General features: G+C 39.8%; 1 protein-coding gene across 2 annotated transcripts; it reads right to left on the bottom strand.

The window, feature by feature from the left end:
- Positions 1-1,783: 1,783 nt before the first annotated feature.
- On the bottom strand, positions 1,784-24,849 carry trim13 (tripartite motif containing 13). 2 transcript variants are annotated; one of them, XM_060832938.1, is made up of 4 exons: positions 24,752-24,849; positions 23,566-23,662; positions 12,748-12,855; positions 1,784-3,629 (listed from the first exon to the last, which is right to left on the bottom strand). In XM_060832938.1, the coding sequence occupies exon 4, from the start codon at positions 3,621-3,623 to the stop codon at positions 2,466-2,468; it is 1,158 nt and encodes a 385-aa protein (XP_060688921.1). In that variant the 5' UTR covers positions 3,624-3,629; positions 12,748-12,855; positions 23,566-23,662; positions 24,752-24,849; the 3' UTR covers positions 1,784-2,465. The 2 variants fall into 2 exon arrangements, with proteins under 2 accessions (XP_060688921.1, XP_060688919.1); XM_060832936.1 differs by lacking the exon at positions 23,566-23,662.
- Positions 24,850-25,456: the final 607 nt, after the last annotated feature.

The raw sequence follows: 25,456 nt of genomic DNA, 5'->3' as shown, positions 1-25,456 counted from the left end.
TTTTTCCAACGGATGGTGAAGTTCTGTAGTTCTCTCTGAAAATTCTGGCTGAAGTATCATTTTTTTTAAGACTCTGATACATTTTATTTAAGGGAAACAGTATTAAGCAATACGGAAGAAAAGCAGGTAAGCATAAATATAGATCAATCATAATCTAAAGGAAAAGACTCTAAGCATAGTTGGCCTATGCATTTTGGCATTACGCAAAATATAGAACATCGATCATTGAATTCCATTGGCTGAGTTAATAGCTAGGACTTACACAGACTGAAAAAAGAACCAAAATACAAATCTTAAATATCTATAGGGATTACCTGATCCACAAAGACAGTCAGGCTCTATGAAATGTGTAAAAACATCGCCTTCTTCTGTTTTACACCATTGAGAATCTTCACATGTTGGAAATGAGAGAAAAGCATCAAAGAGAACAAAGAATCTTTTTAAAAAAATACTGCAATATTCACTACCGCCGATGACATCAATTAACTAACCATGGTCTCAGATTAAGGTCTTATGCCTTGATGATGCTTAAATTGTGTGATGCTGCTGCTCCTTTAACAGGGTTAGGTCATCCTTGGTTTTTGTTTTAAATCAGGAGGTCATAAAGAAACATGCTCCAAAATGTCTGGGGTTGATCTACTTGAGGAAGCTTTTATGTTTTAAAAGAACCACTTGTACAATGAAAGGGGAGCGGCCAGTTCATCAAGCTCAGCTTTTCTCTGGTTTGGTTTGGGTTCAGAGCTGGTCATCAGTTTTGAGGATGCTGGTCCAAGAAACAGCTACATGGAAGAAGGTGCTTCACGCTGAATCTCTCTCTCTTTCTCCTGTAAGACCTTGTCTTTTATTTTACCTTTTTTGGCCAAGGGTTGTTTATGGGGATTGTTGCAAGTAGTTGGAACAACATCATAAAGTTGGGGTAGTCTGTTGGGTTTGCGGATAGGTTAAATTATTCTGTTCTCTTTTGTTTGTGTTTCATTCCGCAATCTTGAAAATAAATTCTGTTTTGTTGAAAGCTAAGTGGTTAGGCCAGCGGCATCACTCCTGGAATATCACTTGAGACCTGCTTAAACCAACTAGCAACGTTAGGGTCCGGGCTACTTTCTTGAAATGTGTTGAGGGGGTCTAGCCTGTAACAACTGTATATTCTTAAGACAAATTCACTTGTATTGGGATACAATCTACTTTCAACTTTGTTTGTGAGAAAGACAGTGTGAAAGATGCAACAAGAGAATCCTAAATGACGGCACAAAAGCTCTACACTTGTTGCATCTTTATTAATTTTCTTGGAATACACACTAATAAACTTGTTCCTTCTTTATTTCAAGAAAACCTTGTGATTGGCTCACTGCTTACAGTAAAATAGTTAACATTTTAACTGGAGAGTTATAGTTTTGCATTAAAAAGGGTGTGGGGGTGGAGAAGGGAAGAGGGAGAAAAAAAGTGTACGAATATGACAGCTAGTTCGACCCTGTACAATGAATCCCAAACAAAATTTAAAAATCAGACGGAGCCAAATATACCACAGTTTGCATTTTAATGCCAATCATTTTCTTGATTGCTGGTGATGGAACTTTTGACTTCTTTAAAAAAGCTGAGAAAATTTATGAAGTATATTTTAACAGAACCGTAGAATGATAGATATTATGCTGAATTATGTAGAAATCACCATTTCTTTTATTGATAAACTTAAGATGTAGATGATGTACAAGGACAGTAATCTCAATCCAAGTGAGAACATATGTAAATATTACATGTTATAATAAAACTTAAGTATTCCGGAATTGATTTCTAAAACAATAGGCAGCCATAAATTATTAAAACATTTATTAATACAAATATCCAGAATCAGTTATAGTCTGCGTATACACCATACTGAGGAATGTACTTTACAATTCTATAATAATATGCACAACTGTACTCATCCATAAAAATACTCAGACCATAAAAATAACATTCTACTTGTTTCACCGAAATGAATGTAAAGAAAAGCTGCGATACTATTTTTTACAGAAATAGATATGCATCACTGTGTGCAAGCATATGCATCTGGAATATTCAATACAAGTGGTAGTTTAGAAAGTTGATAATTATTACTCACCAAAGACATTTAATTTCATTAGATCCTTTCCAGATCATCACAGCAAAGACAAAATAAATCTGATGGGGGAGACTACTATTCAGTTACAACAGCCACCAGTCATGTAGGCACAATATAAACAGCTAAAATGTGTCTATCTAATGACATTTAGAATCACAACTGTTGTAAATTCGAAAATGAATCTAAAAACTGAAAATCCTTATTCGTGAAAATACTTAAATATTGATTACATTGTGGTGTATTGTACCTTGTTAGTGAAAGATATTGGTCCCAGATATCTGATCCTACAGATCTCAGATGCAACTCCACGTTGGTCAATGATGCAACTGCAGATTCAGCAGTGATATTTCAATCTACTTACAGCATCTTATGTTTGCATAAATTCTGCTATATACTGCCACAGCTCTTCAGTAATACTTCTATACTCAAGTGAAAATACATCTGTAATCTCACTATAATACAACAAGTCAGTGAATGCGATCACTTGACTTTTCAAAGTCTCTAGGCTCTGTACTATCTCACAATGACAGAATGCCACTGTAAAAAGCAGGAGGAAAATAATAAAAACTGCAAGGACTCTACCTGACTTTTTAGTGGGTGTTTTAAATCTGAAGGTGTAAGTTTCTGTAGGTAAAGTAACCTTATCAACATCTTTCAGCCTCACTCTATCCCAATGGCTAGTATTGAAATTTTTCATTACAGGATGCACCTCTGCAGAGCAGGAAGGCAATGGGGTTTCCTTTACAATTTTAACTTTATTGCGAAACTCTTGCATCTGTTGTAGAAATAAGACTGGATCAGTGACATCCTTAAATGTCTCTGCCAAAGCAAAAGCTTTTTTCTGTTCTTCTAGAATCATCTTCAATTTATTTATTTCTGGATCATAAGCCTGCATTACCACCAGCTTCATGGTTTCAAAATCTGAAAAAATCTCATTTTTTTTCTGTTCTAGTGTGTGCTGCAACTTAGCAAAATATTCCATAATCTTTTTTGCATCCTTGCTTATTAATTGCAGGGACTTTTTCTTGTCGCTTTCTAGTTTCTCAAGACATGACTGCACATCAGCAGAACACCAGGTTTCAAGGCCTTGGAAAAGTCCATTAAAAGCTTCTCTCTCCTCTTTATAGGCATCATTGATGGCACAGAAGGAATGACCTTCATGATCTCCCATGGTAGCACAAAATCCACAGATTAATTGAAGGTCTGTTGAGCAAAAGATATTCAGTGGTTGTCCACTATGCTTCTCGCAGATTGGAACTTTAGGTATGATCTGAATCCTGTTATATTTCTCTATTATTCCCCTCAGTGAATAATTCACTTGCAAATTGCTGATTCCCATGGTGGGAGTTTCTTTGCGGCAAGTTGGACATTTAAAAGGGATTTTGCAATGCATACCTCTCCCATTTCCTTCCAAGATGCCTTCTAAACATCGCTTACAGAAATTATGTGAACAAGGGAGAACCCGTGGATCTTCAAGTAAACAACAACAGATGGGACAGGTCAATTCTTCTTCAAATAGTTCCATTGTCTTCTATTTGAGGAAAACAGAAAACAATTAACATTACAAATATACTAATATGTTCAAAATTATTACAAATAATTAGCTGGTTGGTATTGGAACCAACCTTAAGTGAATAATAGGTTTGAAGCAGAATAAATTGTTTAGAAATACCATGAATTTAACACTCCTGATGAGTATCTAATCTCAGCCAGGCCGTTAGTAATGAACGCATACAAGAGACAAAGAGAGAGCAAATAGTTCATGGACAGGTCAAACCATACCGTACTTCTAAAAATGAATTTGAGAAGAAGCAACGGAAAGCATATAACTGGCCTGGCTTTAGTTGGGATAGAATATGGCACCACTGGGGGAAAAAAAACTTAAAAATAGAACTTTATTAAAATCAATAATGCATATCATGAAAGCCATGTAGAGGTATTGGAAAGGTTACAAAAGAGAGTTATAAGGATATGCCAGTGCTGCAACATTACTAACTATCAGGAAATGATGAACAGGACGGTTAAGAAGTGACATGACAAAGAAATTTAAAATGCTGAACAACTTTATTTGAGGAGACATGGAAATCAGGGATCAGGCCTGTTTTTCTCAAACCTGCTTCCTGTGGGAAAATGATCAAGATTTTCATGGAGGTTAATCCTTAAACTGCCATAACTTTACAGGAAGCCTGTCTGTAAGAGTGGTGAATGAGCTTTTGAAGTTGAAGGTCCAATCTGACATCTTTCAGTTTTTGAAGAAGCACCACAACAAGTACAAATAATGAATTGGGGAGTCAGCTACTTTCTAAGTACATAATGCAGCCAAGCCTCCACTATGGTGAAGGAAAACCCTCTATATAACCGTATTTAAATATATCCCAAAGACATTGAACTACTGAAGTCATTCAATATAACAGTGGCTTATGATAGGCCACTCCACAGACAACAGACAGCCATGCAGGTTGTGACTCATGTCACATCTAGGCCAGATCAGGTAAGAATAGCAGATTTCCTTCCATAATGTACATTATTCTCCAAAGTGACCAGTTCTTTTCTTGATTTCCATCTGATTCATGTGGCCTGGATTCAAAATCAAAAAATCAAGGAAGGAAACTAATGCATATTTTGGATGAAGTTAAATATAAAGTTAAAAAAAAGACAACAGTAGTGCAAAAGAGAAGACTGGGTTGACCAAAGGTAAATTGTAATGGCAAGAAAATAATTTAATATTCATGTTTTTTAAAGTTTAACAATAAGAATTGTGAGGAAATGTAATATATTTGAATGCTGTGAGTTAAAGCATGAAGTAGTACCTGTCATGATAAAGACTTATTAAGACAAGACATCAACATGGAAACAGCAATAAGGCTTCACTTTTCTTTGCTCACCAGTTATTTCCTTTCATAGATTCAAAAAATTCCTACAATATAGAAAGAGGCTATTCAGCCCACTGAGTCTGCACTGACCTTTCAAACAGCATCCAACCCAGACCCACCCCATCCCCATAACTTCACATTTACCATGGCTAATCCACCTAGCCTGCACATCCCTGGACAGTACAAGGTGATTTAACATGGCCAATGCACTTAATCTACATATCTTTGGAATGTGAGAGGAAACCTGAACATTCAGCAGAAACCAATGCAGTCACAAGGAGAACCTGCACACTTCACACAGAGTCACCAAGGTTAGAAGAATTGAACACAGGTCTCTAGTGCTGTGAGACAGCAGTGCTAATCACTGTACAGACAAAAAGATTGGCAGGTAGTAATGTCATATCCAAGAAAAATAAGAATTTAAAAGTTGAAGTGAAAGTGCTGTGGTTCAAGTGAATGCAGTTTCAAGAATTTTAGCTGTTTCAAACTAAAGCATGAATCTAATCACATCATTAATCTGAAGACCAAACTTATTCTATAACAACTAAAATCAAGACGAAAGTGTGCCAGAAAATTCTATGTCAACTGCCTGCTTGAGAATATATAGGATTTTTGTAACCAACATGCCTGAAAATAAGATTGCAGCATAGTGCACTCAAAATCCAAGGAGAAAATGCAGACAGATAGAAAGAATTCCAGAGCTTTGGTCCTTAGCATCTGAAGGCACAGCTACAAAATGACAGAATGATCAAATGCAGCGATGCTCAAGAGAGCAGGTTACTGAATGTTGAAAAAAAATGCAGAGGATGGAGGGGCCAAGTGAAAGCAGGATTTGAAAGCAAGAAGGAAATCATTAAAATCTAGATATTGATTTACCAGTGAATGTAATTCAACAGGACAACATTTCTCTTAGCTGCATGGAGCAGCTTGCAGGGACGCACACGGGAGTTCCTGGGGGCCTGGCGTTCAGACCAGACCGCAATCAGAGCGCATCAATTTGGGCCCTATTTACCAGCCTCTCTGATGGGGTGTTTGCCTGGTGTTGCATGCCCCAGTGGACCAGGACTCATGGATAAGGGACAGCATGGAGCATCAGTGCTTCGATGGAGGCTCATTTGTAGTGTTGCCTGGCAATAGGGCATCTGAAAGCAGACCTGCCGGCTCAGCAAGCAAACTTACAACCAGACAAGGTCTTTTCCTGGAGTGGGGAAGTCCAGAACTAGACGGCATAGGTTTAGGAGAGGGTTAAGATTTTAAAAAGGGGCCTAAGGGCTAACATTTTCACACAGGGTGTTGCACGTATGAAATGAGCTGCCAGAGGAAGTGGTGGAGGCTAGTCCAAATACAACATTTAAAAGGCATCTGGATGCATATATATGAATAGAAAGGGTTTAGAGGGATATGGATCAAGTGCTGACAAATGAGATTAGATTATGTTAGGATACCTGGTCAGCATGGAAGAGGTCTGTTTCTGTGCTGTACACCTCCATAATCAGGAATGTGCCACATTGGCCCAAACAGTTTGCACATGAGCAATAAACCCTTTAAACACATGGTTGAACGGCATTGTTAAAGAGACACTGCAGTACAACAATGCTTCACACACAGCAAAAGGAATTCAACAGAGCTTTGGAGATGGTGAATGGGATTGGATGAGAGCTCTGCGACAGAGTTTTGCATCACTTCAATTTTATGGAAGGTAGTTTGTGGGAAACCAGCCAGGAGCATGTTGAAATAATGAAGTCTAGAGGTAACAAAAGCATGGATGAGGATTTCAGCAAATAAGTTGAAGCTGGAGCAGAATTAATGATGTCTTTAAGTTGCAAGAACAAAAGATAGACTATTTGGCCTATTGAGACTGCTCTGCCATTCAATCAGATCATGGCTGATCTGATCATCCTCAACTCCATGTTCCTGCTTTTTCCCCATAATCCGTTATTCCCTTAATGATTAGAGATTTGTTTATCTCAGCTTTGAATATACTTAACAACCCAGCCTCAACATCCTCTGCAGTACACAATTCCACAGATTCCGTATGCTCTGAGAGAAGAAATTCCTCCCCATCTGTGGTCTTAAATCTGTGACTCCTTGTTCTAAGACTGTCACCTCTGGTCCTAGCCAGTCCAAGAAGAAACAACTTTTCTGCAGCAACGCTGTCAAGTTCCTCAAGAATCTTTAATATTTCAATAAGGTCTCATTCTTCTAAACTCCAAATCAGTGCAGGTCTAACTTATTCAACCTATCCTCTTAAAGAAAACTCTCCACACCTGGGATCAATCTAGTGAATATTCTCTGGATTGCCTCCAATACCAGTACATCTTTCCTTAAACAAGGGGCTCAAAACCGTTCATAATATTCCAGTTATGGTCTGACGAGTGCCATGTTAAGTTTTAGCAAAACCTCTTTACTTTTATATCCCATTCCTTTTGAAATAAAGGGCAAAGTGGAGTGCACATTTCATGCTTGTTTGCAAACTCCACCATAAGACTTAGAGGAGAAGTAGGTTATTCAGCCCATCAAATCTGCTCTGGCATTCAATGAGCTCAAGGCTGCTGATCTGATAGTCCTCAACTCCACTGTCCTGCCTTTTCTCCAAATTCTTGATTCTCTTACTGATTACAAATCTGTCTATGTCAGCCTTGACTATACTTAATGATCCAGCCATGACAACCCTCATGATAACGAATGCCACAGGTTCATGACCATCTATGAAAATAAATTCCTCATCTGTCTTAAATAAGCAACCATGTCAGGGATGTAAAGAAATGCTCTTGGTGACAGTTCAGGTAAATGACTGAAAGCTTTGCTTGGGGTCAAACTCAAATGGATGACTGCTCCACTCCACTAGTCACTGCTCAAGATGGAAATTCACCCCATAAACTGCAGATAAATGTTAAAAAAAAAGGAAATATCCCCCTCTTCAACTAATGCTCTCCCTCTGCAATATATAATTAAGTCAGGCAGAGCAGAAACCTACTAGTGAGTCTAATACCTATTTGATACTTACTTGAATTCCAATGCTATTACATGTACCTTTTCCCATCATCTAGTGTCAGTTACATTCGTAAAACAATGAGGAATACTAGAAATGGGTTGAAAGCAAATATACAGAGAGCAGTAAATAATACTGGAGAATTGCAGGCCTGTCTCAAACCAGGAACAGGAATGGAGACAGTATTCTTGGCTATAAAGTATTTAGGAAAGATAATGAAGGGAAGAGGGATGATGTACTTCATGGGTCAAAGACAAAATCTATCTGGTTGAAATTAAGGAACAATATAGGAGCCACTAATCTTAGATGTCTATATTATAGGTTGCCAAATAAAAATGACTGAAATTTCCATTAAAATTTATTTCTGTAAGGTATAAGCAGTACAGATTAAATATTCATTCAGAAATGCTTGTTTTTAAACATTCTCTAGTTCATTTCTTAGGACAATACCTTGACCAGAGTCAAGCTGACTGGGTTAAAACTTGAACAGAGCCTGGCAATTAACTGTAAATCAATCTAACTGACACATTCTCTATGGCAACACCTGTATACTGCTCTCATATCAATACAAACAAACATTTAGGTTGTATTTCTTGCAAATTGTCCTGATGATTGCAAGAATGAAGCTTAAATAAAGTGTGTCTTTTTTTCCAGCAATACTCATGTAATGAGAGTCATTAATTACTCTAACATAGACCAAACATTAGCAGCATTAAGGGTGAAGAGAGGAAACGATTTAAGAGTAAATTCTTGGTATACAAATGGGGGAGTGATTCACTCCAACAGTCACTGCTTCAGGTGGAAATTCACTCCAGAAGGCAGTGCTGGATCTCTTTGTGGGCAATGAAATGAGATAAGTGGAAAATTCTTCAGCAGTTGGGCATTTGGAAAACAATAATCATAATATCAAGTTTAAAAAAGGGACACAGAACAATCAAACATGAAAATACTCAACTGGAAGGGTGGTTATTTCAATGAGCTGATGATCAGATAGATTAGAATCAAAAATTGGCAGATAAAACAGTGAATGAGTACTGGGACAAAAACAGAAGTTGCTGGGGAAACTTAGCAGGTCTGGCAACATGTGGGAAGAGAGCAGAGTTCATATTTTGAGTTTAGTAACTCTTCATCAGAACAGTAAATAAACAGGAAAAAGTGGTATTTAAGCTGAAGCCAAAATGGGATAGGGGTAGGAAAAAGGGAGAGGGGAGCAGATAGGTGAAGACAGAGCCGAGAGAGTGAGAGATAGTCATAGTCACAGTCATAGTCATAGTCATAGAGATGTACAGCACAGAAACAGACCCTTCGGTCTAACTCATCCATGCCGATCAGATATCCCAACCCAATCTAGTCCCATTTGCCGGCACGTGGTCCATATCCCTCTAAACCTTTCCTATTCATATACCCATTCAGATGCCTTTTAAATGTTGCAGTTGTACCAACCTCCACCACTTCCTCTGGCAGCTCCTTCCATACACGTACCACCCGCTGTGTGAAAACGTTGCCCTTTTGGTGCCTTTTATATCTTACCCCTCTCAGCTTAAACCTATACCCTCTAGATGAAAGGGATAGGTAAACAAGGAAATTATGGATAGTTAGCCAAGACAAAAGAGCTGAACAAGTGATAAGAGCCAAGAGTGAGAATATGGGTTAGCTGTGCTGAATGCAACCCATATAATGTAATAATTGGCCTAGCAGTACTTGCAAATGGGTGACAGTGCTAAAAGCAACCCATGTCATAACAGGACCGGGTGTGCAGTGGGGAATAAAATATGGAAGGATGGAATCAGGCTCTAAAGTTACCAACTCAGGTATTGAGTCCCAGAGGCTGCAAGGCCCTCAAGTGGAAAATGAGATGTTAGTCTTCAAGCTTGTGTTGAGGTTTGCAGAAAATTAGATGTGGTTCTTTGAGCTAATGCGGAGGCTGTCTGAAACACTGCAGCAGCCTGTGACAAAAATGTTGACATGGGAAATCTGTGGTGTGTTGAAGTGACAGGGGACTGGATGCTGTTAACCAGTCTGAATTCCATCTCCCCAATGTACAGGAGACCACATTATGAACAATGGATTCAGTACACAAGATTCAATGAAGTGCAGGTAACTCATTGCTTCACCTGGAAGGTATGTCAGGGGCGTTAGATGGTTACGAGGAAGGAGGTAAATGGGCAGGAGCTACATCTTTAGGATTGCCTGGGAAGGGGTCTTGAGAGTGTGAGGAAATGTTGGGGATGGAGGCATGTCCCAAAGGGAACAGTCCCTGCGGAATGCTGACAGGGGTAGGGAGGGGAATGTGTGTCTAGTCGTGGCATCTCGTTGGAGACGGAAATAATGGAAATGGACGCTTACTATATTTTTGGATGCAGAGGCTGGTGGTGCTGATAAGTTAGGATCAGAGGTATCTTCTCATTGACGTGGGAGGGAAGGACAGAAGTGCAGGAGATCGGTCAATTATGGATAAGGATCTTGTCAACCGTGGTGGCAGGTAATTCACGATTGAGGAAAAAAAGGTTAACATTTCTGAGCACTCCCCCGGGTAATTTGGCATATTCAGAACAGATACAACAGAGACAGAACATCCTGGAGAATGGAATGGAATCGACACAGGAAGCAAAGTGTGAGGGCGTGTAGTGGAGGTAACGGTGGGAGTCTGTGGGTTTGTAGTGTATATTGGTGATCAGCATATCCCCAGAAATAGAAATATAGATGTTGAGGAAGGAAAGGGAGGAGTCAGAGGTGGATCAGATGAGAGCACGGTGGAAGTTAGAAACAAAATTAATAAACTTTTCCAATTCCAAACAAGAGAAGGAAGTGTTATCAATGTACTGAAGAAGAATTGTGGGAAGGGACCTGATTAGGATCAGAACAAAGAATGTTCCAAAGACCCACAAAGACATAGGCATAACTGGGACCCATGTGGGCACGCATGGCTTCACCTTTGACTTGAAGAAAGTCTCCTCACACTCCCACAGCACTTTCCCATACAATCACAGAAGAATGTAATGCCTAGCTGTTTAACTCCTCTCTCTCTTCACCATTTAAAGCCCCAGACATACCAGCAATTCATGTGTACTTCATTCAACCTAGTTGACTGTATTCACTACAATGTGCTCTACACTGGAGAAATGAAATGCAGACTGAGTGACCACTTTACATAATACCTACCTGTCTGCAGAAATGACCCCAAGTGGTTACTTGCCACTTCAACACATCACTGTGTTCCCGTGCCAAAATTTCTGTCATAAAGACCTGCTGCAGTACTCTAGCTTGCCTCAGCACAAGCTTGAGGAACAACATCTCAATTTCTGCTTGGGACCCCTTCAGCCTCAAGGACTCGATATCAAGTTCAATAACTTTAGAGCCTGATTTCCTCCTTCTATGTTTTTTACCCACCCCACATTTTGTCCTGTTATAACATGAGTTGCTTTAACCATAGTGATCCATTCACACATTCTTCTAGGCCCATTACCACACTGTATGGGTTACATTCAGCGCAGCTAATCCACTTAGCTTACCCACTTATCATGTCTTATTCAGCTCATAGAGTCATAAGAGATGTACAGCATGGAAATCAACCCTTTGGTCCAACCAGTTTATGTCAACCAGATATCCCAACCCAATTTAGTCCCACCTGCCAGCACCCGGCCCATATCCCTCCAAACCCTTCCTATTCATATACCCATCCAAATACCTTTTAAATGTTGCAATTGTACCAGCCTCCACCACATCCTCTGGCAGCTCATTCCATACACATATCACCCTCTGCGTGAAAACGTTGCCCCAAGGTCTCTTTTATATCTTTCCCCTCTCACCCTAAACCAATGCCTTATAGTTCTGGACTCCCCGACCCCAGGGAAAAGACTTTGTCTATTTATCCTATCCATGCCCCTCATAATTTTGTAAACCTCTATAAGGTCACCCCTCAGCCTCCGACACTCCAGGGGAAACAGCTCCAGCCTGTTCAGCCTCTCCCTGTAGCTCAAACTCTCCAACCCTGGCAACATCCTTGTAAATCTTTTCTGAATCATTTCAAGTTTCACAACATCTTTCTGATAGGAAGGAGACCAGAATTGCTCTTTTTCTATTCTGGCTTGCTATCCATAATCTCCCTGTTTACCAACCCCTTTCATATCTCCCTCTCTCTATGGGGTCTGCCTCCACCTATTTGCTCATCTTCTCCCCAACATCTCCACCCTGCCTCCCAGTTTAGCTTCAATACGTATACCATGTTTTCATAGCTACTTGCAGATTTGATGAAGAATCACCAGCCTCGAAACATTGTCTCGGATCTCTATCTATCCATAGAGGCTACCAGACCTGCTGAAATTCTGCAGCAATTTTTGTTTTTATTTCAGATCTCCAGCATCCACAGTTCTTTGCTTTACTTCCACAAGTAATGGGAGCCTTTCAAGTTGGATTACAGATAAGACATTTCCACACGTAAAGCTATAGGTCTCAGGATCACAAAAGCCTTTGAGATTACAATAAAATAGAAAAAGGAGATGCGTGGTAAACGTCAGGCTCATAATACAGTAGAAAATCATGCTAGCTTCAGAGTACAAGGGGAACTAAAAATGAAATTAAGGGCAAAGAGACTACATGAAAATATATTGCAAGGTAACAGAAATGGGAACCTGAAAATAGTCAAAGGAAGGGAGGGGCTGATTAGGAATGAAAAAGCTATGGCTCAGATTCTAGTTGAGTATTTTGCAGATATAAAAGTTTGAATATGTGTACAAAGAGATTCAAAAACAGTTTCTTTGCCGTTATCAGACTCTTGAACTGACCTTTCAAATGTTAGTTTGATCACGCTCTCTGCACCTTCTCTGCAGCTGTCACACTGTATTCTGCACTCCGTTCTGTTACCTTGATGCACTTTGCATGGCGCGATCTACCTGTATAGCAAAACAACACTTTTCACTGTACATTGGTACATGTGACAACAAATGATCAAATAAAATTTTAAAAGATGAGGATGCTGTTAATGTTACAATACGCAAGGTGGCAGTACAGAAATTGGACAGGATTTTAAAACACATAAGCAGTGGTACTTAAAAGATTGGCAGACTATATGGGACGCACCCTAATTTGCTGAGGGAGGCATCAATATCTGTAACCCAATCCTGCTCAAGTGCAAGGGTTGTGCCAGAGGATTGCATATATCACAGATTATTAAGAACAGGGAGAGAAATAAATCAGGCAAATTACAGCCATTCAGTCCAATATTGATGACAGAGAGAAACAAGAATTCAAGACAAGTTTAATTCTCATTGGGAAAAATAAGGATTAATAAATCGACAGCCAACTCAGCAAATGGTTTAATTTATTAAGTTCTTTACTGATTAGTCGGGCTTAGTGAAGGCAATTCAGTTTATGTTGGATATATATATTTTCAAAAAGTGATATGGTTAAATACCACACACCTTTCATTACCTCAGGTAATTTTTATAAGCAACTTTTTTTAAAGTGTAATGCAGGAAGTGTGTTAAAATTGGGTCACTTCCTCATTAATTGGTGTAATTTCAAAGCAGCAGTGACAACACGGATATGAAAGTCACACAGACAGTAACTTGAAGGAGCAATGAACAATTTATTTAAAATGCAGGAATAATACATTGGAAACCCTAGTACAGAGGAACCTCGATTATCCAAATATCAATTATCTGAATATCAGATTATCCGAAGGAGATCTCGAGGTCAGGGTAAGAAACATTACGTCAAAGAAGTGTTCCAACCTTGATTGCATCTTTTGTTTACAGGTACAGTGATTAAAAACAAACTCGGCTCATTGAAATGCTGCCGAGAACAGTCCTAGACGGTCAAGTCACGTCTCCAAATGACTGACTTCCCGCCTTCTCTCTTCCCATACTTTCCCTGGAGTTCTACACAGGGGTGTACCCTAATCCCCTCTTCCCCATATAATCTCTCCAACATTATCCTGTACAGGGCAGAGGTGGAACTTGTCAAAAAGTTGCAGTAAAAAGTGGTGTGTCTGCGTGCGCACACGCAATTTGGAGACTTATCTCACAAAAGGCAGCAGCAGTCTTACTGTTGGTGTACAGGGTGGATGGGGGCGCGTTATGTGTGTGTTGGCAGGGGCGCAGACAAGAATTGGATGGGGGTGGGCGGGCAGACAGACAGAGTTTGGGGGTCAGAGTGGGAGCGGTTGGGGGATGGATGGGGGCAGGCGGGAGGGTAGTGGCTCGCGTGTAGTGTGCTGCTGCCTAGACTCCTGAACAGGGAGCAGACTTCTCAGAAAACTCCGAGCTCAGAGGAAATCAATCAATTAACCGAATAATCAATCAATTATCCAAATGAGATAGTGTCCATCCATCTCATTTGGATAATCGAGTGCCTCTATAGTTGACATTAGGACAACGACTCTGTGAGCAATATTAATAGATTGAACTTGGATTCCATGGCACAATTTCAAATTGTTCAGATGATATAAAATTCAGAAACCTAGTAAGCAATGAATGTTATTGTAATAGACTTCAGGAGAACACAATTCTTTGTACAGTAACAGGGAAAACAATAACCAAACAGAAAAAAAATGTTAAGAGATCATTTTTGGGCAAGAAGAATGAGGAGAAGCAAGTAAATCCAAATGTTACAATTTTAAAAGAGATGTAAAATCAGATGCCTTAGTGTGTATCGACACTAATTTGTCAAGGTGACAAACCAAGTTGGTGGGCTATTAAAGAAATATATAATGTCAAGGTCAACAATTTGTATATTTATAATTTTATAAATGTCTTTATAAACAGAATACAGCATGCAAAAGCAAGGAGCTTATGCTGATTTGTTCCCAGGCGAAGTAATGACATCCAATTCAGGTATCCTCCACCAAGTGTGTTCACAAGGCTTTAGAGAAAAGAGATAAAATGGTACTGCAGATGTAGAAAGGATGCAAGTTACATTGAGAATCAGAAAAAAAACTGGGGCTATTATCATTACAGCAGAGCACCAGGGTCCCAGGCTCAATTCTAGCCTCGGGTGACTGCCTGTGTGGAGTTTGCACATTCTCCCCGTATCTGCGTTGGTTTCCTCTGGGTGCTACTGTTTCCTCTCAGTCCAAAAATGTACGGGTTAGGTGAATTGGCCATGCTAAATTGCCCGTAGTGTTAGGTAAAGGGGTAAATGTAGGAGTTGCGTTTCGGCAGGTTGGTGTGGACTTGTTGGGCCGAAGGGCTTGTTTCCACACTGTAAGTAATGTAATCTAAGTAAATGAATGGGAAGGGTTTAAGAGGGATATGGGCCAAGTGCCAAGGTTATCTGGTCAGCATAGACGAAGAGCCTGTTTCTGCACCGTACATCTCTATGACTCTTACCTCATCTTGTCTACGTGTGGTTCCAAATCCACAGCCTATGCAGTTGACTCTTAACTGCCCTCTAAAATGACTCACTCAGCCCTTCAGTTGTATCAAACTGCTAAAAAGTTTGAAAGGAAACAAAATAGGACCACCCAACATTGACAGAGGGAATGGAAACAAAAACAGGTAACTCTGCCTTGTTGACCCTGCTTATCTAAATGACATGGTCAGAAGGATGCTGGTATTCTCAAAGTACAGGATCCAAGCAGCAACTAAAATGAGATTCCAGGAAAGGGTAAAGTAAATTGAAGAGAACGAACATGGGATTCAAAAAATTATCATGAAGGATATTTCCTAAACTAATCAAGTTATTACTTCAAACACTAGGGAACAAAAATTAAAAATGGGACGTGTTTAATATGCGTTAATTATACGAGCAGACTAAAGAAACTGGGATTGTTCTCTTTAGCGTAAAGAAATTTAAGGTAAGATTTAACCGAAGTGTTCAAAATCATGACTTTTTTGACTAAAACTAAGAACGGAAACAGTCTCCACTGGCAAGAAGGTTGGCAATCAGACTTTAAGATTTTAAAAGTAACTGGCAAAAGAATCAGAAGGAGTTGAAGGATTTTTTTTAAATGCAGAAAATATAATCATCTATCCAAAAGATTTTAAGAAGCAAACTTAAGTATCTTCAAAAGAAAAATTGGACACATACATGAAACTAAAACTCTACAGTTTTACAGGGTAAAAAAAAAGGCCAAATGGCCTCCCTTAGTACCACCTGATTCAATTATTCCAAGTCAGGTAAAATCTGGAAACAACTGTTTCATTTAAGGAACAAAAGCTTGGAAGTGAGAAATCAAGGAAGGACATTTACCCAGACAGTATTAATAGCCTCAGGCACAATTCATATAGTTCCTTGAGAAAGAGGCTTTGAAGGAAATAGTGAAATAGATCTGTGAGAGGAGATGACTTGTGAGACCCAATGGTCAGTCCACATGCTGATAAATCCAAAATCATTTGAACCTGAACAACCATAGCATTTTGCATTGTATTATTTTATGAAATTGTTGTGTTTAGCACTTCACACAGCTGTGAATTGACGTGGCATTCACTGCATACCCAAAATATCACTTTGACCTTTCAAATAAGGAACTTGTGCTAATAAGCTGAAGTTGATCATTTCCTATAAACATATTATTTCTCAGGGTGGGTTGTGTGGGTTGTTAAAACAATGGTAAGCAACTAATAGCACACAGTGCAGCACTAAAAGGAGACATGATATCAACAATTTCTATTCATAATCATTTTGCAACTATTCAGTTTAATTAAACTTGTCCCTCCAGTAAACCAACTTCCTATTGTAGCATCTAGTTGCTTTCATGATGTTTGAAATATTTCATGTCTGACAAAGTCCAATAGTTATTTCAAACATCTATATTTGGTTAAAAAGTTCATCTTAATATTGGTTTTACATTTAAAGAAATATTGCATTATGTAGCATGTTGCATTACTTAGACCATCCCAGTGTAAATTATTTTAAAAATATTTATGTGGGGAATTCTGCAGCCCATTTGCACACAACTTTTTTAAAAAATTCAATCATGGGACATGGGAGTCACTGACTGGTCAGAATTTATTGTCTATACCTAAATGTCCTTGAGAAGGCGGTGGTAAGCTGCTTTCTTGAACCACTGCATAACATGTGGTGCAGATTGACCCACAATGCTCTTATAGGGAGAGAACTGAAAGATTTTGACCCAGCAACAGTGAAGGAATAGCAATATATTTCAGTCTGGATGGGCAGTAGCTTGGAGGGAATTTGCAGGTGGTGGTGTTCCGATGTAGCTGCTGCTCTTGTCCTTCTCGATGGAAGTGGTCTTGGGTTTGGAAGGTGCTGTCTGATGATCTTTCATGAATTTCTGCAGTGCATCTTGTCGATAGTATGTACTGCTGTGATTCAGTGTCGGTGCTGGAGGGAGTGGATGCAAATGGATATGGTGTCAATCAAGCGGGCTGTTTTGTCCTGGAGAGTGTCAAGCTTCTTGACTGTTGTTGGTGCTGCATCCATCCAGCCAAGTGGGGAATACTGCATCACAATCCCCACTTGTGCCCTGTAGCAGGTGGACACGCTTTGGGGAAATCTGGAGGCGAATTACACGCCACAGTATTCCTAGCCTTTGACCTGCTCAATAGCCAATGTGTTTGTGATGAGTACAGTTGCATTTCTGGTCAATGGTAACCCTAAGGATGTTGGTATCAGGGGATTCAGTGATGGTAATACCATTGAATGTCAAAAAGGCAGTGATTAGATTGTCTGTTATCGGAGATGGTCATTGCCTGGCATTTGTATGGTGTGAATGTTACTTGCAACTTGTCAGCCAAAGCCTGGATATTTCCAGATCTTGTTGCATTTGAACATGGGTTGCTTCAGGATCTGAGGAGTGAATGGTGCTGAACATTGCACAATCATCGTCAAACATCCCCACTTCTAACCTTATGATGGAGGGAAGGTCATTGATAAAGCAGATAAAGATGGTTTTGCTTAGGATATGACTCTGAGGAACTCCTCCAGAGGTATCTGAGAGCTGAGATGACTGACCTCCAACAACTGCAACCATCTTCCAAGTGGAAGGTATGACTATAACCGTTGGAGAGCCTTCACCTTGGGGAGGGAATTGAAGGATTTTGATCCAGCAACAGTGAAGAAACAGCTATATATTTCCAAGTCAGGTTGGTAAGTGGCTTAGAGGGGAACTAGCAGGTGATTATGTTTCCATGTATCTGCTGCTCTTGTCCTTCTAGATGGAAGTGGTCTGGAAGGTGATGTCTAAGGATCTTTGGTGATAACCATCGATTCCAGTTTTGCTCAGACTCCTTGATGCCACACTCAATCAAATGTGGCCTTGATTTTATGAGCTAATCACTCTCATTTTACATCTGTAATTCAGCTCTTTTGTTCATGTTTTGACCAAAGCTCTAATGAGATCAGGAGCTGAGTAGCCCTAGCAGAACCCAAACTGGGTGTCAGCGAGTAGGTCATTGCTGAGCAGGTGCTGCTTAATAGCACTGTTGATGACACTTTTCATTGCCAATTACTGTCCCATCAATAAGGTCATGTTGGATTTGTCCTGATTTCTATGTATAGGACCTACCTGGGCAATTTTATACATTGTTGGGTAGATGCCAGTGTTGCAACTGTACTGGAAGAGCTTGGCTAAGGAAGTGGCAAGTTCTGGAGCCAGAATGTTGGCAGGGCTCACAGCCTTTGAAGTATCCAGTGCATCCAACCATTCCTTGATAATCACATGGATTGAATCAAATTGGCTGAAGATGGGCATCTGTAATCTTGGGAACCACTGGAGGAAGCCAAGATGGACTATCCACTAGGCACTCCTGGCTGAAGATTGCTGCAAATGCTGCAGCATTATCTTTTGTACTGATGTGTTGGGCTCTTTCATCATTGAAGGTGGGGATATTTGTGGAGACTCCTCCTCCAGTGAGTTAATTGTCCACCACCATTCATGACTGGATGTGGCAGGACTACAGAGCTCAGTTCTTCTCTATTGTGATGGTTGTGAGATCATTTAGCTCTGTCCATCAGTTGCTGCTTACGCTGTTTGGCACTCCTGTCTTGTCTGACATCATTTTTAGGAATGCTGGATGCTGCTCTTAGCATGCCCTCCTACGCTCTTCATTGAACCAGGGTTTATCCCCAGCTTGATGATAATAGTCGACTGGAGTATATGCCTGGCCATGAGATTGTGCTCAAGTACCATTCAGCTGCTGTTGATGGCACACAGTGTCTCACAGATGCCTAGACTTCACTTGTTAGATCTGTTCAAAATTTATCCAACTTAGCCCATATTATTGCCACACAACACAATTGGAGAGCATCCTCTCAATGGAGAGATGCATTTGCAGATTGATTAGGATGAGGTCAATTGTGTTTTTCCCTCTTCACAAACAAAATCAGATGTTGCTGGAAAAGCTCAGCATGTCTGGCAGCATCTGTGCAGAGAAATCAAATGTTTCAGGACCGGTGACCCTTCCTCAGAATGTTTTTCCCTCTTGTTGGTTCCCTCCCCACCTGCCACAGACCTAGTCTAGCAGCTACCCAACTGTGCTGCTGCCAGGCCTTCATGGGGTCAATGTTGAGGACTCCCAGGGAACTCCCTCCTGACCGTATACCACTGTCCCTCCACCACCGAAGGATCAGCCCTGCCGCTGGGACAAGACCTATCCATGGATTGTGATAGTGGTGTCTGGGACAGAGCCATATTCGTGGAATTATGTCTGACAATATTGCCTGTTGCTTGACTAGTCTGTGAGACAGCTGTCCCATTTTTGGCACTAGCCCTCAGATGTTAGTCAGGAGGACTTTGCAGGTTCTACAGGTCTGTTTTTGTCATTGCCTTTTCCAGTGCTTCAGTTATGCTAGGTGGCCTGTCTGATTTCATTCTCTTTGTTGAGAAATCATTGAGATTGGTATAATTAAATGGCTTGCTAGACCATTTCAGAGGGCAGTTGAGAGTCAATCACATTGCTATGGGTCTGGAGTCACATGTAGGCCAGACCAGGAAAGGATGGTGTATTTCTTTCCCTAAAGGACATTAATGAGCCAGATTGTTTTCAACAATCAACACTAGTGTCATGGTCATCAGTAGTTTCTTAGATCCAGATTTTTTTTTTAAATTAAAATTTCACCATTTGCCTTGGCAGGGTTTCAACCCAGGTCCCCAGAACACTAGCTGAGCTTCTGGATTAATAGTCAAGCAATAATAGCACTAGGCAATTGCCTCCCCATTCCATGGTTCCATGATGATGACCAGATAACTTTACTTCCTTAAAAAAAAGGTATTGTCACTTCTATCCCATTTTCCCATTTTACTTTTAAGCAATACTCTGGAATGACTGTGTATGCTGCAGTTAATATTGATACTTTACAGCTATTATGTTTCTATGTTTTTTCCCCCACATTGGCTGGAATTTCTCTCATCTTTCCTCTAAGCTCATTCCCTTTAAACTTGGAATCAATGTGTAGATAAACAGCATCACGCCATAACCAATCGCATTGACTTTTCAATTCAGATGCCTGTCAAAATGTCCCATAGCACCACTCAAAGAACAAGTAGTTCTCCTGGATCCCAGTCAACATTCCTCCTATAACCAAAACAGAAATAAATATAGTCTAACATAACTGATTCTCCTCACTTGTTGATCTCAGCAGAAAAACTGGCTGCCATATCTGCCTAGACTGCACTTCAAAAGCAATGGTTGTAACAAATTAAAGCTCTTCACAAAATGTGACATAGGGACAAGAGTAGGCCATCTCTTGTTTTTGGTTTTGTCAGATAACATTCTTGTGAAGTGCCTTGGGATGTTTTACATTTTTAAGGTGCTATACAAATGAAAATTATCAAAGAAAACAAACATCCGAGCATACAATGAAATCATATCTGAGAATATATCAACTCTAAAGTCTTGATATCGTTACTCAATACAAATCTATCAATCTCAAAAACAGCAATTCATTTGTACTGATGGCCTTTGAATGGATAGCGCGTCCCAGATTTCCATGCTTTTTACAAAAGTAGTATTTCCTGATTTCAATCTAGAAATACATGGCTCTCATTTATATTCCCTTTTAAAACTGTCAGTTTTTATTGATGTACCTCATTGAATCCTTTTACATCTCGATCAGATCACTTCTCAGTCTTCAGTACTCAAGGAAATTCAAGCTGTGCAGCCTAAATCATGTAACCTGTGAAAATGAACCTTCCAGCTCAGTGAGCAAACCTACATCCAGACCCTCAACCTGAGCTACAAAATCTTCTCAAAATTCGCTAACTTGTCCCCTTTAATCCTTGGTAGAATGAATACATGAGCAATGTTCTGAAGGAAATATTGCGTTCAGTTGCATTCAGATATTATTTATCCTTGTACAAAATCTTGGTCAAGAATGTTATGTCCAGTTGTGATCTCTCACGTGATGGTATATCATACTAAGGATGAAGAGAAATATTCCTAGACTACTACCCAGACAGTTATCCAGATAAACTGTAAAGTCCTAGCTCAGTCTTTATAGACATAAGATGATCTGATTGAGGCACACAAGCTGATTGAAGAATAGATTGGTTCCACTGAAATGTTAGATCTCAGGAGGTGGTTTCCTTCCCAGGAACAGTTAATCTTTGGAACTCTTGCCATTTTGTATGGTGAGTCTGCTCAATTCCTTCAAACAAGAGCTGAGTCTATTCCTGGTTGTATAGTTTACCACTCACAAAAGAGAAGCACTTCAGGGTTGCAGGAATCTCTTGAATAAACCTGGCTTTTCCAGCAAGTGAGATTAATTTTCTAGATATTCCCATTCCCCTACCCATCACCCTTCCACAAAATTGTAATTCAAAATTTGTCTGTAACCAATTAATTTGTGACACATAGCAAACCTCAGTTAGTAAATGTGACAATGGAAATCATATCTACTGTAGGTTTTGCATTTTGTCAAGTGACTCAGTAGACTAATATATCTTTTAGTGTGATCCTAGTCAGACAGAAAATCTTCTAGGTGAGATGGTCAATGCTGTGTCAGTTAATGTCAACCAAGAAAGTAGCTAGGCATTACGAAACAAAACAGAGTTTTGATGTTTGCTGTTAAGGAGAGAAAAATCAGCAAGTCATAGAGATGTACAGAATGGAAACAGATCCTTCAGTCCAATTTGTGCATGCCGACCAGATATCCCAACCCAATCAAGTCCCACCTGCCAGCACCAGCCCCATATCTGCTTCTACTCTCAATGGAAATGATCGCTGGTACATGTTATTCAAGAATATGATCAAGCTCGTTTGTTAGGGTCCCACGGTCCATCAATCTTCCAAATTGAATAACTGGATCTTTATTTTAGAAATGATCATACAATGAGCTACAGAGCTACACAACAGATGCATTGTGAGTCCAATGTAAGTTGCTCCTTTTTGAAATAGGAGGGAGAAGTAAGAATTGAAAGGAATGAAGAACAAGATACTGCACTCAGCACATTCGTATCTGGCATTGTAAACAGCTCAGAACATGTACATCAGGACATGTGATACTGCTGCCCCTTTAACAAGGCTATTTTGTCCTTGGCATTTTTCAAGAGAGGTCACAAAAGCAGAGCTGCTGAATTGTCTACTTTAACAATGGCAGGGGAGTGGCCAGTTCTCTCAGTTCAGGTTTCTTTTCCAGTTTGGATTAGTTTTTAAAACAGGTAGTCAGAAGCTGCTGCAATGAGGAAAGGTTCCATACTTCAGCAGATGATCCCTGTCTGACTTTTCTCTCTGAAATCTCTCCTGCCTGTGTTTGACTTTACCTTTTGCCAAGGGATGTGTTTATGGGATAGTAAGGGAATTGAACAGCTCCTTAGTTAAGTTGTGGTATTGAGTTGGTTGAGTTTTCAAATAGTTAAGTTATTCTAAATTCTGTCTCCTTTTGTTCATGTTTCAATTGTAATGTTTAAATAAATTCTGCTTTGCTTAAAAGATGAGTGGTTTAACCAGCTGCATCACACCTGGAACACCCACTTCACATCTGCTTTTAAAATAAGAAAAGAAATTTAGGGTCTAGGCTACCTTTTTGAAATAGTTTTGAGGACATCTGACCCATAACAGGCATTTACTTGAAATTCTTTGTTTGTTGACCACCCTTACTGTCTCAATTACTATGTATGCCCAGACAAACCTCTTGAACTGCTTTATTCCCTATTTGTGAAGATGATTAACTCAGGGACAATTTAGAAAAAAAACCCTTAATGAAAACATTTCTGTGGATGCTGGAAATCCAAAATAAAAACAAAAAAATTTGCTGGAAAAAACAATGAAATATCTGTTTTGAGAGAGAAACTGAGTTAACACTTAAGATCTGTGACCCTTCATCAGAACTGAAAAAGTTAGGGATGCACTAGGTTTTGAGCAAGGGCTGAGTGGAAGAAGGACAAAAGGTTGATCTTTGATTGGGTGGAAATCAGAAGAGGTCTGCTGAGAGTTCCTGCTTCCAGATAATGGAGAAAATGGAGACTGGGCAAGAAAAACAAACCATGATGTGCTTGCAGCAGAGGCTCTGTGGCTAAAAGCAAACATATACAGAAAACAAAATGGGGCAGAGATAACAGTATGAAATTGTTGAACTTAATAGAGTCTTAATAGAACTTATAACTTAATAAAGTTATAAAGCATCTAAACGAACTGGTCTATGACCTTGTAACATTCCAGGAAATCCTCAATTTGATTTCCATTTACACACATAACTAATACCTGTTTCTGTCAGAGGTACACTTGTGGATCAGTGGAGAGGGGCATGGTAGGCTATGGTTGACAGCTGAACGACTTGCCAAACATCCAAATCAGCACACTGCAGGTTATATAGGATACAGATGATTATCACACGGTATTTAAAGACCATGTCCCGAGCTGATCTCCCAGTCCCAATAAGATAGAATAATACAATTTTTATGAGACAAGATTTTTCAGCCAGTGTTAAAAATGAAATGCTGGGGCAGCTTTAAGGGCATAATACAGAATACATACCCTGACCTAAACAACCAAAATACAAGTAGTAAAAGGGATACATTAATATTATCACACACATCCACATCCAATTTTGCCAATGGCTAAATCACTGTTTGATATCAAAATGAGTGTTTGGTTCCAACTTACTATAAATGTGATTTATCCACCTCTAACATCACAAAATGAATCACAATATCTGTCTGAATTCAACGTGATGTTTATATCTGGAGGTATAGAAGGTGAAAACCTAGATCCGTTTCGTAGGTTAGCAAATACAATCTGCTCAGTTTTTTTGTGCCAACAATGTGGAATTAAACAGTCACTTGCAAAGCAAACTGCTAAAAGCAAATTTATTTTTCAGTTACAAGATCATCGGGAATGATAGGCATCAGATGTTTTGCAATCAGGCTTGGTTCCTCTCACCAACAAGTGCACGTTTGTCTCCAAGCGAATACCGTTGGCCTTAACAACACTTTCCCAGCCGTTACACCCGAGCTGAACCAGCCCCTGAAATGCAGACACCGAGTTAACAGTTCGTCTGCCCTTTGAATTGCCACGGTTCATATGCTTGGACAACGGGGTATTTATTTATTTTAAAAGTGTCCTAATCATAACCCATTTTCTGTTCCGAGACTGTCAGTTGTTCCTTTGCTTGCAGGGTCTAACTACTGATACCTCCCCAACAGGGAACATGGCATCGCCATGATATAATGGAGTTTCATTCTCTCGACACCATTCCCGGTTTGCCTGCAAGCTCCGGCAGGAGTCGGACACATTCCACCTACATACAGAAGGCAACGCATCCACACGCCCATATTTAGCGATTGGTTTTGAAAAAGGATAACACGTTGCAAATGAAACAGCGGAAATCAATGTTTCCTGCACTCCTGTTGAATGTATGTTTACCCAAATAAAGCATCTGTCGTCTTACCGATTGTCACCAGATCTCCATAGGTTTGCCAGGCAGCAGTGTATCGCTTTGTTGTTCACTACGAAGGCTGCACTGAGCAAGCGTCAGAGTAAAGTGTTCAAATGCACCGGAAGGACCATTTCATAATACTGTAAATGTATTCATATCCTTTGCAGGCACACTTTCCAGAAAACTAGGAATTATAAAAAGCACCAAATTGCAAAAAAAAATTTGAAAAGAAATCAAAAAGGGGGAATGTGGACCCTTTTGGGGACAGTGGAGATAATGAATGATAAGGGAAGGCAAACATGTTAAATTAGTACTAAATATGACAAATGCTGGATATTCAGTAGATCGTAGAGTTATTTTCAGCACATAACGAACTTTAACTTTCTGGTGGACATTACACAGGATCTGTAACCATCCCAGAAGATCTCCAACTTTGAGTTAAACTCTTGAGATTTTGGAGGATTCTGACCTGGATAGTTACCCAGGAAATATTACAGGATTAAAATTAGTTCTAACTCCTAGATAATTATACAACTAACACCTCAGTCATTTACGTTCGTTCTCACCATCTCCCGGCCCTCCATCCAATAATTGAACCTCCCCTCAATGCATCACTCCTGGTTCCAACAGCACCCACCATGCCCCAACCTTACCTCACTTGAGCACCCTCTCTGATTTCCTTATCTGGCCTACCCACTCACCCGACACCTAAAACTT

Source organism: Hemiscyllium ocellatum, chromosome 12 (genome assembly GCF_020745735.1).
Source record: "Hemiscyllium ocellatum isolate sHemOce1 chromosome 12, sHemOce1.pat.X.cur, whole genome shotgun sequence".
Lineage (NCBI taxonomy): Eukaryota > Metazoa > Chordata > Chondrichthyes > Orectolobiformes > Hemiscylliidae > Hemiscyllium > Hemiscyllium ocellatum.
Note: the sequence above shows the minus strand (reverse complement) of the source record. Positions and strands in the feature narration are given on the sequence as shown.